A 17,336-nucleotide genomic window follows, 5' to 3' on the forward strand; every position below is an offset into this window, starting at 1 on the left:
TACTTCTAGGAAGGAAGTATGTATCGAGGGCGGTGCGCGCGACTCCTGTGGGGTAACAGCTCTCGCGGGCAACAATAGGATCTTATATTGAATAAACCCACGTCCACGTATAAGTCGGCGCGCGTATTCTGTTAACCGGGGGACCCCACGGGCGAGGTTCAGGCCGCGGGTATTGCTGGCACTGACAACGCGGCTGGTATAGAGGTGGTGGCACACACGGAGCACACACTAGCAAAACGATTATACGGCGACGATCGTATGCGCGTTCAGAGCTCTTGGTGTCGGTGGAGCTCTTACACTCGACTCAGCCCGAGCCGGGCGTCAGTGACTTCGCGTCCGCCGATCCGACCGGATCCTCTCCAAGAGGTGCGGGGCGTGCGTCCTTCCGCGGAAGGCCAGAGATAGTAGAAATCGCACATTACTCTTGAATCGATTTGTAAAATTGGACCATTCGATTTCAGTCTTTTGGAAATCGGCGCCAAATGTGTGCGGTAAGAGAATTGGAATATTTTTAATAAAATACACATTTATTTTTCGATTTGTTATTAAAACACGTTCATTCTTCCTTTTGAAGCGATTCTTAGAAATCTTTAAATAAATATAGGACTCTTGTCTGACAAATATTTTTTTAATTTGACTATTTTATATAATCGCTATTGTAGAGAATCTGAATTTATTTGCTCGCGAAAAAAATACATAAGTGCGTTTGTTAAAGGAGCACATTGGCTCCGACTTATAAAGCGATGCATTGCCGCAATCAAACTTGGTGGATGGAAGCATACTTTGACCGTATCTCCTGCTTATCTGTTTCAGACCACCGCGATGCAGCGCGACCTCGGCCGACAAGGTGTCTGAGGGATATCCCCGCGGGACCTCTCTACCTCCTTCTTTACCTCGTCTTCCCTCGCGGTATACGGTAGGTCCTGTTCGGAGGCTACCAGGATGCAGCTCAGACCCAGTTATCGAGGCGTCCAAAGACACCCCGCGGCTTGCATGCACGGTATAAAGCAATAAAAGCGTCCGCGCCACGAGATATATCTCGCGAGGTCCGCGTAAGAAACGGCGAAAGAAAGCCGACTGCACCGGTAAATCATAAACGCCACGGGGATCGAACTGCGGGAGATAACTGCCTTCGCGTAAGGAGAGATAGAGAGAAAAAGAAGGAAAGAGAGAGAGAGAGAGAGAAAGAGGAGCCAGCGGCTCGGTTAGTCAAGCGGGATCCATCATTCGATTGCGCGTCCATCGAATCCATCTATTCTCGGATGCCTCGGCAACGCTAACGAAAACGAAACAGCCCGGAAGAGGAGCCTCATCGTCGTTCATCATCGGGAAAAGGACGTCCGGAAGATACCTCGTACAGAGAGGCGGATATTCATCGTTTGCTTCTCGTTCATCGGTGTAAACCATCTCTCGCGGATATTATCGATTGATCTTGATAGTTTTCCCGTAAGAAGATACGGTGCATGGACGTTCTTTGCACGCCGATGATCATCGCGGATACTGCCGCAATCGTAATAGTTTTGCCGCTAAAGAAAGATGCGTTGTCTGTCCACGCTCGATGTTTATAATCGCGAGAATACTATCGATAAATCGTGATAGGTTTTCAATGGTATCGCGCGCGCGCTACTGCTCCGATCGGCTGATAACAGATGATCTGTTGCACGTGTGAAAAGTGTGACGCAAAGTGGCAAACCTATGAGCGGATCGATCGCCTTGACAGTGCCGCTAAGGAAGAATCGACTAGGTTTCGTTGGACGGTGTTTCGTGATTCTCGATTTCACTACGCGCTGTTGCCTCGGGTAACAGTTTAGTGTCTAGTGAAGCAAAGTTTCATATATTTTTTATCGAGTCCTGGCTAAAATATCCACTGCGAATCAATACGCAATTTGACAACAAAAATCAATTTTTACTCAAAAAATACGTAAACATAGCGATTATTTAGCCCATCGTGTGTATTATTTCATTCCTCTCTCGCATTGCAATTTACGAAAAAAATTTCTTGCGTGGAGCTTGCAAAATGTCAAAAATAATCAACACTGAGAGGATTAATGTCACTATTATCGTGCCGCGAGACGGAAAGTGACAGCTGCCGTGCCGCAGCGGAGTGACATAATTAAAGAAGAAAGTGCGTCCAAGCGTCCGTTATTAAGCGGTAATGAGCGAGTATCGAGAAAGGAGTAACAATGCTCTCGAAAGCAAGCGTCGCACTTGCTCCGCCACCACGAGGATTAAATGACGTTACGCCCTCGAGCTTTACATCACCCTGAAGAGAACCATCTCGTTCGAATCAGCTTTATCGCATTTGTCATCTTCGCATATCTCGTCGTTTGCCGGACATTTGTCTCGATGTTTCCGAAAGTCGTTCGCGAAAAGTGACGTTATACCGAAATATGTGAGATCATGTCGTCGAACAGTGAATTCTCGACGATGTCCAGTGAGGAGATGCCTTCGCTGCCCAAGTCCCTGCCGAGCTCGAGGGAGGCGACCGCCGAGGGTGGTTCCGGCTCCGGCGGAGGATACATGCCGCTACGGGAGTTCCTGGACCGATTTTCATTACCGCGAGTTGTCAGACTCGAGGGCACCAGCGGCAGACCGGTGCTCCTGTACAAGCAGCAGCAACGATCGCTGAGAGTCACAGCGAGCCTGTTGATGCACCGGTACCGACATGACGTCAAGGTGGGACCGGAGATCGTCATTCCGGAAGGTTATCCAGGTGAGTTTTTCTCGATCGGGATTTGAATCGATCCCTTGGAACAATCATTGCATCGACGACGTTACAATCAGTTAGATCTTTGACGTTATTATTTTTCGCGGAGAATTTTTCCGGATTTTATTTGTGATTTTCATTAAAGATGTGAAAAATGACGTAAACTGAGAACTACTTGAAAAATATCAAAGTCGAGAATATTAAAATTGAATCTTCTTTTGGACGTTCGCTTTGTGAAGAGAGATATCTTTCTGTCTTTCATTTTATTTGGGTTGTGATATCGATGTAGCTTCTCTTTTAATGGCCGTGAGAAATGACAGCGTGTAGCATGTAAATTATGCTTGGCAGAGTGAACGGTAACGGTTGTGAAGATCATCCGGCTGGAATCATTGGAACAGGTTATAGACTTTATCGAGCTCGTTCACGCATTTGCGTTGCTGCTCGCGTGGACGCAAAAGAGGCTACAAGAAAAATGATAATGCTCCGACCTCGCGCGCGCGAAAGAAAGAACGAGAAAGAGAGAGAGAAATATATCTTTCCATCATACTATTAATGTTCCTACTCGTTTTTTTTTTCATCTCAATCGTAAAGCACTTTGTGTAGCGAAGTAAGTCGCGAAACTCGCAGGAGGGGCGGTCTCCGCTCCTGCGTACGCGACTTATATTAGTTTTCTGGCATCAGAAATGGAAATTATGAAGCAATAAAGCGCAGTAACGCGGACCTAGATCGAATGGACGAGAGATAAAATAGAGGGAATGTTTAAGCTCGGTGGTGGCTGGACGACTTGAAGAGAAACCCATCAACTAACAACATCTGGTTCTTTCGCGCGAGTGCACGATGCTATCCAATATATTGATACTTTTACCTCTCACACGCTTTTTTCCCTCTACTTCGTCTTTTTCATTCTCTCATTTTTCTTGATTTTTGTCTTTAAGTGTGGAATTAACGTCGCGCAAGACCCGCCAACTGCGTCTAATAAATGCACTTTGTATTTTAATAAAAATGTCGTTGGTCGTGAGTCAGATATGTTAAGTAGCCGGGGCTGCGAGTGATTGAGAAACAGAATTTTAGCGCACTTTCCTCTTACTGTCTCGTTAATGAACAACCAAGGGCGATTACGGCTAAACCTATTACGAATGTCTGACGAATCGCGGGTAAACAGGTTCGTATTAACGTCAAAGTTATCGAGTTTTTCGTCACGCAATTTTTTTTCGCTCGATAGCGATTCGGCTGATTCATGCGAGAGAAACGCCGCTGATCAGTAAATTATTTCGCGCATCGGTGACTCACGATACAGGACAGAGTTCAAGGCAATTTCTAGTCTCTATTAGAGCCCATACCAATTTGGAAACGATTCGGAATGACTTCGGCAATTCACTGCTGGCTCTTCTCCTTTCACTCTGCTTGTTTGACAGCGTCTGGCTTTTGACTTTGAAGCTCTTTGCGCGAAATATCGTCAAGTCACGACTAGTCAGAGAGCGGATGGCGATTGGAATCTGGGAAAAAAGCTATCCGGCTCTCTCGTGCATTTGCTTGGCGAAGTTTTCGAGTGAAGATCGTTTTTAGAGAGATGGATGTGCTGAACAGAGGTTACTCGTTACTTGACGACGAAGAAGAAGAAATTCCAAAGCATCGAATGGCTCGCGCGGATATGAGCTTCATACCGCTCGCGGATAAATTGACACTTGAGGCGGACGCGAGGTTGGTTACGTTGCGTATAAGTCGCAAGGTACTAACAGTAAATTGAGCCGGGAAATGTTACTCCACGCCCACGAATTCGCCACGTGTGCCGCGACGTAATTCACGCGGTGAAATCGCACGCGGGGAAGAATAAAAAACACGTTTCTATCGTCGCGCGGCTAGACGTCTCGCGCGAATTAGTTCCGCGTTTTAAACGCTTACTCGCGGACCTCGCGAGACCACTTCACCGGCGCGGTGATAAAGAAGCGTCGTCGGACGTTTACTGTTGACTGCTCGGTACAAAAAGTAACAGGCAGACATGCAGCTCAAATAGCGAATTACTCGCTCGCGCGACGAGTCCCTCAAAACGATCGGCCGAGGTTAAAGCACGAAGCGAATGAGAAGTCACGCGGTATATGCGCGTATATTGTATATATGCTTTTCTTTCGTTGGTGGATAAAACAAAAACGGCTTTCCCGTCTAAAATTGCCTCCTTTTCCCATTATCCAGTCCTTAACGAAAACTGCAAAATTATTTTTCTTTAAGATACAGTGGCTTCGTTTAGTTCATCATTTTATGGAGAACAAGAGATTATTCTTTCTAGCACACAGACTGGCTGGGAAACTAGAAATTCTCAGTATTCAAAGCTACGAGTACCAGTCATTTAAATTCCGACCAACGCACTATGATAAATTTCATTATTTTACTGGACAAAAATATTTCCTTCTCCCTTTCTCTGTCTACTTTTCCTCCGACCACTTTTCCTTGTGCGTTATCGTGGAATTTCAAACGGTCGGTATGACAAGATTCCGAGCCGGACGCTTTCGTCATCTGACTTAATCCCATTTGTCCAGCACGGCGCACGTGCGTGAAATGCGCGATCGCCGGCTGCCGTTAAATGCAAGTCCGTTCCGGGTGTTGCACGAAATCATATTATAATCTCGCCCGCGTCGACGGTGCGATATAACACGTCGCATTCGATTTCTGTCTGTTATGAGAGCCGAGAAAGCAATCTGCATATAACGTTGATGAAATTGTGGTAAGATTTTCATTATACACTTTTCTTTAATATAGTAAACATAAGATTTTCTATGTCGCTGTATAATATATTATAAAGTATGATAAAATAATTTTTTAATAGATTGAATTTTTCTTTTTTATCATTAGATAACGGTTATTGTATCAAAATGTCATTTACGTGGAAAAATTTTAAATCTTGCTAGCGGCAATCTTAAATGTTTTATGATTCAACATGCCGGACAATTAATATGAAACAGATTAAACACCATCGCGATTTTACGTTTGCGCCTGCATCACGTCATTCGCAATTTTCTGCGGGTCTGGCTTTCGTCGGCTAGAGAACCATAAGTTGCAGCTAGATGTATTAGAGGCATGTGCATCGTACATTACGTGCCCATTATACATCATCGTAATCAGCTTATCTCGACGAATAAAAAGCGCTTCGAGTATTTTCTCTACGCTAACGCTTATGATTCAAGAAATCGCGCAATGTCCGTGAGGGATGAAATGAAGACATTCGAGAGAGGATAAGAAACGCGTTACGGAGCCGCGTGTAATGTGTTTTAAAGTGTATAAAGTGGCGATAACATTCTGTGTAATATTCTTTCGGCTTTTTAATTCCATCGTCAAATGTCGAATGAATTTTACGGTTACAGTCATCCTTGTTCCAGACTTTGAAATCCGATGCATTGATCCTGGTGCATTGAAATTGATATAATTTCGCAACGTATTAGGCATAAATAACTACGGATTAAAAGTAGCGATAGAATTTTCTGACAGTGTACCAATCGCACGCTTTGCCACATAATATTGCAACTAGCAACGCCGCGATATATTAGACGTGAATTCTTCGGTTTCAATTTCGCGTGACAAAGAGGAAGATGCCATCGAAAGCTCAGGGCGGCGGCTGTTCGCGAATCATCGCCAGCGAAAGGGAATCTCGTCGGAGACGTGCAACATGAACCTTCAACCGAGATAAAATTACTAGGGGAAGATTCAGAGGCGCGCATCCGATTCCATGGACTGATAGGGCCGATATCGTACATACAAATCACCGGCCGTGGCTTAACTGTCATTCGTGCAAACCTCGGACGAGAGTCGACGATTCTACGCGGCCGGTCTTCAGTTTACAGTAATTTATTAAGCGTATAAAATCTCGAGAGAGAGAAAGAGAGAACAGTTCTCGTCGATGACGCGTCGAGGTCGACGTCCTTCCTCACTCGCGACCCTTGTCTTCCTCTACCTTCTTTCTTTTTTTCTTCACGCTGGCACCGTTAACACGCAATTCGACGCAGGGGATGATAGCATCGATAGCCCCTAAAGTTTTATAGAACGGCTTATGAGATAATCGCGTACCCGTTTTTATTTGACACAACATACAAGAAATCTACCTTTTGACAGTCGGCCGTTCACCTGGAACGAATCGCGAACGTTTACGATGCACGGTAACCGCCCGCCGCGAAAAAAAGGAAGGTAAACGATCTCGCGCGCGGAAGATAGGACCGTCGTAAGAAAGTTAAACGCGACGTGAGACTAATAGTACGACGCATAGTGTACAAAACGATATTTAGCGAGACATCGTCCTTTCAGCAAGAAAAGCTTGCTGGATATATCCTTTCATTTTAAGAATGAATATATATCTTCTTATTATAAATATTATATAAAGCAAAGTCTATATTTATTTTTCATTGCAAGCAATAAAAGTATCGTGCATTTTACATTTAATAAAAAAATATATATAAATTAGAGTTAATAAATAATCATCTCTTAATCAATTTACACAGACACAGAACTTGAAAGCTATCGACGATCGTGCGTGTCGTGGCACGCATGTGTTCAAAACTTCTTTCTTTCTCTTTAGACATAGAAACGGCAGAGAAACGGAGAATGAATTGCGTGCAGTATTGCGATCGTGATTGCGAGCCGAGAGATCGTATAGATCGGCTTATCCGACGTAGTCGTATGGTTTTACTGCCAACTGCCCGGTCCAGCGGAGATATCCCGGCTCTCTTCCTATAACGTGACGTGTATATGTGTGTGTAATATGTATGTTTGTGTGTGTGTGTGTGTGTATACATATATACAAATAACTATATATATAGTTATTTGTTCGCATAGAACTCTTGGACAGGGGTCTTACACAAAGCAAGAATGTTGCGCTGAGACGGCCAGACGCGCCCTCGGCAATGATCGGTCTCCCTGGTTTTAAATAACGGTCATTACATGCCAGGGTATAACTCTCTGGGGTATCGCGGCCGACGCTGGCTACGCGAGGAACCGACTTCCACGACAAAGAAAAGGGAGAGAAAAGCCAGAAAGGATCAATCTATCCGTCTCTATCTTACTTCCTCCTCCTCCCTCGCGTGAAGCCGGCTCTAATTTCTCTACAAAATGATAAAATCTATAGATAAAATATAAATAGCAATCTACCAACTAATAAATTGCGATCGACTTCTGCTTCCTCGCGCTCTATCGTCGTGTTTCCCGTTCTAATTGCCCCCCTCGCGTTATCGATATTATTACTAATATACCGACTAATACTACTAATACCGATGCTACTACTTTTGCCTCGGCTGCGTCGATTTATTACGACGATAAATTCTTCTTGCATTTTTATTCGATTTCTTCTCTGCTTCCCCTTTTGTTATCGCCAAGCTATTGAGGCGGATAAATGCTCTGCAATAAGTTGTTTAAATATTATTGTAATTTTAAAAGACTGGAGTTTAAAAATATTTAACCATTCGATTTTTAGCAATTATCTCATAAAAATGTATCATTATCAATAGAGTATAGCAAGAATTCTGTTATACTGTAGCAGGTACTATCGATAGCAGAGAGCCCAGGAACCGTATACTATTGTCACGGTTCGAGTCACGTCCAGGTAATATTATATCCCGAATGATTGGTCTCGCGCGGCGTAACGTGAATTATGCACAATAAAGATTCCAGCCGCAAGATGTGTGTGTGTAGGCTGCAGTCTCTTCCTTACTTAATGCTCCTCCTAAACACATATATCGCGCACTCGGATACCACAATGTTTACCTGAAACGTCACGCCGACACTGGTGATCTCTCCCGTCGGAATATTCTCGATCCCATCGATATCGCTGTCGCGAATCTCGCGTATAATCTGCTATTCAATCACGTTTCCATAATTACCTAGCGGAATCCAGTCTAGGATGAATGACAAATCTTTTTATGGTCAACGCTTGCAATTTGATGACAATTAATTACATGTATAATGATTTCTCTCGATAAATTAACATAATTAAATAATTATATCTTTTTTATTTTATCGGAAATTCATCGAAATTAATCGTAATAGAACGACAACAACTCACATGCCATGCTTGTTGGATTCAGATTTTTAAATAAAAATTAAATATTTGTACATGCCTATCAAACCACGTGCACCGATGACTAAACCTATCATGTGTTTTGTTGAAAGGAAATTTTATGCCAAATGGGTGGACACGAATTAGGATAAATTCTTGAAGCGTGTTGCAATGTATAACGTAACTTTTACGAGCGCACCTGGAGCGCAAGCCAACGTCCGGTTTCTTGGGTTGTTGCAATCCTCGCTTTGAGTCCTTCGATTGTTATCAAGATCGGCATGATACAAAATTTGAAAGCAAGAGTTTTATATTGCTACGATAACGATAATTCAATGTATATATTTTTTGATAATAAAAAATTATTTTTAATTTTAATTTTTCTTCCAATGGTAATCAAGTTCGAGAATTACATTTCTCCAAAAATTTAAATCGTTGATCGATGTTATATAAAAATATTTATGTATTTAGTTATTTGGAAAACGAAGAACGCGAGTATCGAGATGTCATTTAAGATTTCGAGAAACACGGCATTCTTATATATAATTTAATCTATTCTGCGTGTTCGAGCATTTTTAGACACGCGCCTTAAATAAGTTCACAATGTGTTCCGTTTGCTAACGGATCAGCATTTATGACATTACATATACCGGCACAGGGATTCTGAATCATAAATACAATGTATACGGCGATGATACGTTAAAAATGACGAGAATAAAACGGATTTAATTTGTTGATTCACGCATGGAAAAACTACCCACTATATAGATATACCGATCCCATACGTCTCGTGTTTGTTCAACAACGCGTGCATGCTCTACGAGGTATGGAGTTAGGAAAGAGTTAATGAACTCTATTAAAAGTTATGGCTAGAAGTTTCTTTAGAATATATAGTCCTGTGAAATTCCACGCAATATTGTGTATCATTTAACACCAATAAATACCCAATTTAATTAAGCTTTATTTAATCTTTAATTGCATATATTTATATATGTATTATTTATGTATAATATTTAAATTATCTTTCTTTTATCGGAAAAAGATAAAGATATGCTGCCTGCTAGCGTCCAAAAAAAATAGGTTGCCCGGACAAAACTTGACGGGCTTTATTATGCGAATCGATAAGCGCGTAATCTTGCAATTACGCAAGACAATAAGACACGTTAGGAAGTCGTTGGCATGCGTCTGAATGCCTGAACTTTTCCATAGATTTTTCACAACAGATGTAGCAATCCCTATAATTATGACTTGAACGCGCTCGCTCTCTTGCGGGGTCCCGCGTCTTTTACCTGTGTCGGATGCGCGCGTGGAAATAGAAAGTGAGGGAAGGCCGTACGCTTGTGTAATTGCGAGCGTACGCCTTCGCAACATTTCTTTTCCGGGGTACACGCTCACGTCCCGAGCTAGACGCTAGACGCCGCGTCCTTCTGTTGTGTATCTACAGAGGGACGGATCGAGAAAATTCCCTTCCCCCCCCCATTAACTCCCTTCGAGGCGTTCTCAAGACCGTACCGAGAGAACCAATATCATCCGTCTAATTGCGCGCGGCGCGGGTTTCCAGGTCGTTGATCTAGAACAAACAAAAACAGGGAGCCCCGCCGGCCGCTAGATTATTCCATCAGTTAACCTCGAACAGAGAATTAATGCGCGCAACCTGCAAACGAAAAAACTTTCCCAAGGGAAACTGCCCTTCCCCTCTCGCATCAACGCATTCCCTCTTTCTTCTTTATACGGTTCGCGATTGCTCGACGCTCATGTCGAACCCTGAATACTTTTCTAGTTGATTTCTAGAAAAACGGGTAAAATATAAAATACCAAGTTTTAATAAAAAATTGATAAAAATAATACATTATTCTAATAAAAAAACACTGTATTTTAGTGCAAGTCATCCTTTTTTATACAGTTAGTTTCTAATCATTATTTACAATACTTGTATTAAATTAAATTAATTTGAAAGTTAAAAATTTAAATTAATCACTCAAGAGAAAAAGTTAATTTCGCTTTCGTTGGAAGGATTCAGGATTTTCGACGGGCCAGGTCTTTCTATGGCATTCCAGAGCGAGCGATCCGCGCGGTCCTTAAGGGTCGGGATTCGAGACGTGCGCTCGTATATCGGGACGGCATTCTTAAATCAATTAGCGACGAGCAAAAGAACCCATTGACCTTCGATCAGTCGACCGACCATTCGGCTACTGTGTCTCCGCCACAACCGCGCAGCTAAAATTGCCTGTTCGCAATTTGACGGGTTCTTTTTTACGAGCTGGCTGAAACCGCAGAGAGAAGCACATAGTTCCTTCCTTCCAGATAGATATGTTTTTTAGTCCGCCCCGGACATACTGCTGTTTCGACAGACGCCGACTGCTCCCAATCATTTTTGCTATGATCAACAAAAATTTAGCCTTGGCTCTTTCTCTCTCTCTCTTTCTCTCGTTAAAGGAAATTCAAACTATAAATTCTTTTCTCTATGTCTAAATTAAATTATATATTGCTGTTATTTAAAAAATTTTCTTTTAAATTTAAAACAAATTTATTATTTTTTAAAAAAAGATACATATATGTTAATATACGTATAGAATCTTGGATGATTATAGAGTAAGTCTCACAAGACACGATACGAGAAACCTATTTAAAAACCTAGTTTAATCTAAGTATTCTTTTTTTGAAGAGTTTATTACTTGCACTTATTAAACGAATAATTATTTGTTAGGATCAAAACACACGAGGGGAGCAAAGTTTTATAACATTTATTTAATTTATTAATATATAGTCGTATTATGTTTATATTAGAATCGGACAGATACGCCATGTATCTTTATTGAACAATTTCTCACATTGATATTTAACGTTTTATCCTTTCAGGATGGTTTTCTGTGATATCTGGCAATAACACGACGGGCAGTGCACGCGTCTACCGAAGGGTGGATTCTTTGGTGAAGACAGGGGTACCGGTGTTTCTGCTTGCGACGCCCTTAAGAGCTTACACGCTGACACATTCAAAAATGGGTAAGTTCGAGCAGAAGAAACTGGAAGGTACTGCGATCACGATCGCGAAATGTCAAGCGATGCAACGTTCTTGACCCAGATGCATATCAGTGCAACATAGAAAGTGATCTTTTTCTCTTTTCATCTTCATTTAGTCCGCGTGAAAACAGAAATGCACGTTCGAAAATATATCTTTCTCGAGGATATCTTTTTTACATGAGAATATTGCCAATTACCACGCGTTTAGTAATTTATGTCTGTTGACAGTCTAGAAGTTAAAAGATGTATAAATTTAAAGCGGGCATAAATAAAAATGTAAAAAATATATTCAAGGAGTAGAAAGATCCAATAAAATATTTAATTTTAATCTAATTCATTTCGATAAAAATTTCATTTACATATTTATACGCGTAAAAATGTCTCTTATATTTACTTTACAACCTTGTTAAAAGTGTAAAAATTAAAAGAGGAAGTTTCGAGCATCTTTCTGTTAGATTCATCATGGGCCAGACATGTTCGCGTATCATAAATTAGCTTAAATTAGCTAATAACAGGCCAATGACACGCATTAATAAGATATAAACGATGTGATAAAACTGAAGCTTCGTTAAAACGGGATAATCGATAAAAACACGAGTAACGGCAGCGGTTGGGATCAGTCTCCGATCCTAATATTAGATACGTGTACAATATATCGCGCGAGAGACCATCGGACATGACTGGAAAGGACTTCTGCCGCCTTTTAGTATCGTTCGGTACCGTTAAAGATGCCTTTAGGACACGACTGCTGCCAGGATCGATTATAAGCTGGGCTTCTTTTGAGATTCGACGCGTTCTTAACGGGACCGCGCGCAATATAATCGAAGGAACGAGTTGCATGATCACGACGCCCTTCGTACCTTTGCAACATTGCAAATAATATCGCGGCTGCAATCCGTGATCAATTTCGCATTTTATATCTTTCAGAGAACGGAAATCTGCGTGCCCATTACACGAAGACGACGATCAAAGCCGGCGAGATATTGCGGCTCGTAGCGGTCTTTCAGGATACGAGGAGATGCAGCTCGGTCTCCTTCGGGATTTCCGGCGGATATCCCGAAAAGGACCAATACGCCCAATGCATCGATCTTCATGGACGAGAAGTATTTGCCTCGCTGTCGACCAGAGGCGAGTTTTACGCGATCTGTCAAAACGGAAGCGTCGATACCGGAAGTGACGCGGTACTTTACAAGGTTCAGCATCTCGCCAAGAGGCAGTTGCCTCTCAGAGTGAGTGAGCTTTTATGAAGCTTATACTATCTTTTTTAATAATCAACGCTAAAAAAATATCTTATTATATTTTTCATTCTTTTCGATTATCGATTAAATTAATTTGTCGCTTCAGGTACGATTGATAGCGGGACCGTTGCCCGTGCCGTTGCCAAAGGAATACGGCGGTCTAATGCAGTTGGAAACGTCGACGCGAGGTCCAATAGTTTTGGGCTGCGTAGTTCCGGAAAGACCGGTGCATAATCCGGAAATGCTCGAATTAGTTGTATCCGGTAACGGTGCGCCGAGAGTGCGAAGGGCTAGATTGGGTTACCCTTCGGAGGCGAGATTGCTGGCCTCCCCAAAAATTCAACGATTACTATCAGCCTGCAGGTAAATCAATTAATTTAAAGCAAAATTAACTTTGCTTTTATAAAATTAAAGTTCAGTTTCCTAATAAAGACTTCAACATATTATCCAAATTAATCACCTAGAGTATAAATTACAGAAGTAAAAATTAAATATCTTTTTTTATTCGTTAACTGTATTATTCGAATAAAATTGTCTAATTCTGGTTTCTCAGCATGTCATAACTTTTCTAAAAATTTCATTAATTTGGTTTGACGTATCACAGAAATCAACTGTTAACTTATTATATTGGAATTTATATTCTATGTGGTTGAACTGGTTTTTCTACTTTAGCCGAGCGGTCGGGGATCGTGCAACCGAGCCACGAGTGGCGCCCGTGAAACTGTATCCGCCAACAACTGAGAGTTTGAAGGAGATGCATCTGAAGAAGATCAAGCCGAAGTCGGAGACTAAGCCGATTCTGCAAAGTCTAAAAGATGGACTGGAACACCTGAAGCGGAACACAGCAAAGGAACGGAACCAACAGACGAAGCAAAACACCGGAAACGGCATTCTTGAAAGAATCTCGAAACTCGCTCAAAGCAGCAGAAACCGCAATCCCGCGAAGAAATCGGCCTCGTTCACGTTCGCGGTAAGACCGGAAATAGCTATGAGATCTCAGGAACGTTACTCCAGTCTGGAACCGGAAACTACCTCCCATCAGACTCGTCAGAATCAAAACGCTAAGCAACCGGTACAGAGATCCGTATCGACCAGCGTGTTGGAGGTACCGACGTGCATCGAACTGCAGCCCAACTACTCCCGTGTGAGGGACAGCCTGACACCATTGCCGTTACCACCGAAGCTGGTCAGGACAAGCAACAAAAATGAGGAGATTTACGCCGAGATCTGCGACACTGTGACGGTAAACCAGGTACAAAAATGTCCAGGAAGCCACGTGATGGCGCGAATCAGGATCGTCGTGCAGGGCCATGATTCGTCCTTAGAAACGCGCAATGTGATCGGCAACGAGAGGTACGCGAACTCGATGGTGATGAGCGAGCAGATCGACTCCATTATCAGTACGGAGGACGAAGTAATCTATAACACCGTGTTCTGAAATTATCGAGTTAACGTACAAATCGCTATGATGATGCTCATAATAATACGAAAACGACCGAAAAAGGAATTTAATTGTAACTTGCAGCAGCGACATGTGAAATTTATAAAGTGTAGGCAAACCGGCTGTGTTCATCGATCGACTTTCTATTCGCTGTTTCGAGGAATGTATTATATTACATAAGCATGTGCATATTAAGGAAACATGTACAAGTGTTTTTGTAGAAAAATGCAGAAACCTGTATATACCTTTGCCATACGTTAAAATACTAACAATTAAGAAGGAAACATATGCATATTAAAAATATGTTTCTTAGAATGATGAATCGCTCAAATTAATTATGAATGTAAGTATAACCTGCGACAAAATAAAATTTATCTAATTTTTGTTAATTCATGATTGTTCTGTGAAATCCGTTTTGTGATGAATATTAAACAAACAAAATAATATGATGAAAAAAATATCAGCACGATTCGTATATATAAACAAGATATATTTTATGTCTTTTTAAACTTTGTAGATTTTTTCAGCTCTTTTTGCAATCGTTTTCTTTTCTGAGATACGATATTGTTCTCTTTACGTTTACGGGAATTATTTTCTATTGCCTTTTTCATCACTTCGATAGCTTTCTCTGTATCCTGAGCAGAATTTATGTTTAAATTATCATCAAGATACTTTCCTGAGAATCCTTTCGGGAATACTGGCTTTGATAACAGAGATCGCAAGTGACTTCTCTTTACCTTTAATTGTCGTCTCAATGCTGTTGCTTCTTCCGATTCCGTTGATAATTCACTAAAATAAAAAAATAATATAATTTACGTTGTATAGATAAAAAATATAAGCAAATCAATTCATTTCTCTTACTTATCGTCGTCGTCATCGTCCAAAATCATATCCATATCCTCCATTGCTTTCCGTAACCAACTTTTCTGAGTATTCTGCCGGCGACATTTTAATTCCAGTTTATCAATATCGCGAGCAACATCTACTCTTTCTTTTACAGAGATTAATAGCCTATCTACTACAGGAAATGTAGGTAAATCATGCGCTAGAAACAGAGATTCATGTTATTATCGTATTTCTAATCATTAATAAATGAATATTAATTATTTTCATGTTAACGTACTACGTCCAAGAGTTTTGCACAACTTGCTATAGTTCTGTTTTTCAGAAGGTTCCATCATTAGAACTGTGATACCTTCTTTTTCTGCTCTTGCCGTTCTACCGCTCCTGTGTACGTAATTCTATAAAATAATTGTCAAATCAGTTTTGTGTGAAAGTATTATGTTATATTAGCGTTAATATTTTAGATATTCACCTCGGATGTCCTTGGGACTTGATAATGTATTACATGCTCTATGTTAGGTATATCTAAACCTCGCGCGGCTACATCCGTGGCTATTAATAGTCCATTTTCATCAGCTTGAAATCTATAATCCCTCTTCCAATTAGTACAAATTTCACAAAAAAATGTATTTAATATATATATATATTTATACAACCTTTCGAGATTTTTTAGACGTTGTCGTTGTTGCATATTGCTATTTTTGAACAACTCCAATGACTATTTTGAGAGTCATATTTTATAGTTTCTTTAGACACTGGTATTTCTAACTCCTGCTTCTTCAAATCCAAGATACCTTTTATTATTGGGATACCAAAAGCTAATGTCTTGCCACTACCAGTTTCAGCAGCACCTAATATGTCTCTGCGGCCTAATATAGCAGCTGGCAATGTCTGAGCTTGTATCGCAGTAGGAGAATGAAAATTCTGATCAGCTAAAGCTTTTATTACAGTAGTAGGAACACCAATAGAGCTCCATGCTTCAATATTAATCTTTGCCAAATTTTTATTATTTGTGTAAGGCATAGCCTTACTTATCGCCATGTTCATTGTGAGTTGCGTGCGCAGCGGCTATCTTCTTCTTCGTTTGATTGGCACTGGTTAGGTAATTACCATAGATATATAGACTGCATTGAGCATTGTGAGATAGACAAACGTGTGCTTGCTGTTGAAAAAGAGGTACTATATGGGAGGCCTCTGTTGAGTGCGTTCCGTTTCACGCATTGAGCGCATAGATCGCTTGGAAATCTATAAGATATGTTACGTGAACTATAGATTTCCAGGCGATCTATGCGCTCAATGCGTGAAACGGAATGCGCTCTTAGTCTCTTTTCCTAGCATCTCATTGGTGATTTTCTATATGGAGGGGGGGGAAGATAAAACTCAAAAATAAAATCCAAAGGATACACGCACAACGTATTTGAACACGTCCGTTCCCGTCTGCAGGCGGCAACGAACTCGCAGCTCGCAGCGGCTATCTCGTATCTCGTCACCTTGGCGGACGACTCGATGACGTCGTGATGACGTAGTGGTCAGGGATTGGCCAGTGTTGGTCACGTGATCTCAGAAGGCCGGGCTGGTGTAACCGTTAGGGCCGTGGCACATAAAAAAACTTAAGCAGTAAGACTTAAAACGTAAGCGAATTGACCAATCACGGTCGAACAGTAAGGCAGCCATATTGAAACGTAAGCTACGCTGAAAATTCCGTATGGTTGAAATTCTTAAATCTTAAGTCTTACTGCTTAAGTTTTTCATGTGCCACGGCCCTTAAGACGTAAGCGAATTGACCAATCACGGTCGAACAGTAAGGCAGCCATATTGAAACGTAAGCTACGCTGAAAATTCCGTATGGTTGAAATTCTTAAATCTTAAGTCTTACTGCTTAAGTTTTTCATGTGCCACGGCCCTTAAGACGTAAGCGAATTGACCAATCACGGTCGAACAGTAAGGCAGCCATATTGAAACGTAAGCTACGCTGAAAATTCCGTATGGTTGAAATTCTTAAGTCTTAGGCCGGTATTCATAGTCAGTTCTTATATTTAAGACCGTCTTAAGCAC

At 41.4% G+C, this 17,336-nt stretch overlaps 2 protein-coding genes across 2 annotated transcripts in view; one reads left to right on the forward strand and one right to left on the reverse strand.

The window, feature by feature from the left end:
* The first annotated feature begins 290 nt into the window (after positions 1 to 290).
* LOC115244457 lies at positions 291 to 14,866 on the forward strand. Its single transcript, XM_029822105.1, has 6 exons — positions 291 to 491; positions 814 to 2,713; positions 11,598 to 11,741; positions 12,687 to 12,988; positions 13,104 to 13,360; positions 13,670 to 14,866. The coding sequence occupies exons 2-6, from the start codon at positions 2,401 to 2,403 to the stop codon at positions 14,433 to 14,435; spliced, it is 1,782 nt and encodes a 593-aa protein (XP_029677965.1). The 5' UTR covers positions 291 to 491; positions 814 to 2,400; the 3' UTR covers positions 14,436 to 14,866.
* LOC115244439 (ATP-dependent RNA helicase ddx24-like) overlaps positions 14,562 to 17,336 on the reverse strand; it is a 4,845-nt gene continuing 2,070 nt past the window's right edge. The window contains 6 exon segments of the mRNA XM_029822064.1: positions 14,562 to 15,227; positions 15,300 to 15,483; positions 15,562 to 15,679; positions 15,754 to 15,865; positions 15,938 to 15,977; positions 15,980 to 16,349. Coding sequence (XP_029677924.1) covers positions 14,933 to 15,227; positions 15,300 to 15,483; positions 15,562 to 15,679; positions 15,754 to 15,865; positions 15,938 to 15,977; positions 15,980 to 16,349 — 1,119 coding nt within the window. The 3' untranslated portion in view covers positions 14,562 to 14,932.

The sequence above is a fragment of the Formica exsecta genome, unplaced genomic scaffold (genome assembly GCF_003651465.1).
Source record: "Formica exsecta isolate Colony F162 unplaced genomic scaffold, ASM365146v1 scaffold82, whole genome shotgun sequence".
NCBI lineage: Eukaryota > Metazoa > Arthropoda > Insecta > Hymenoptera > Formicidae > Formica > Formica exsecta.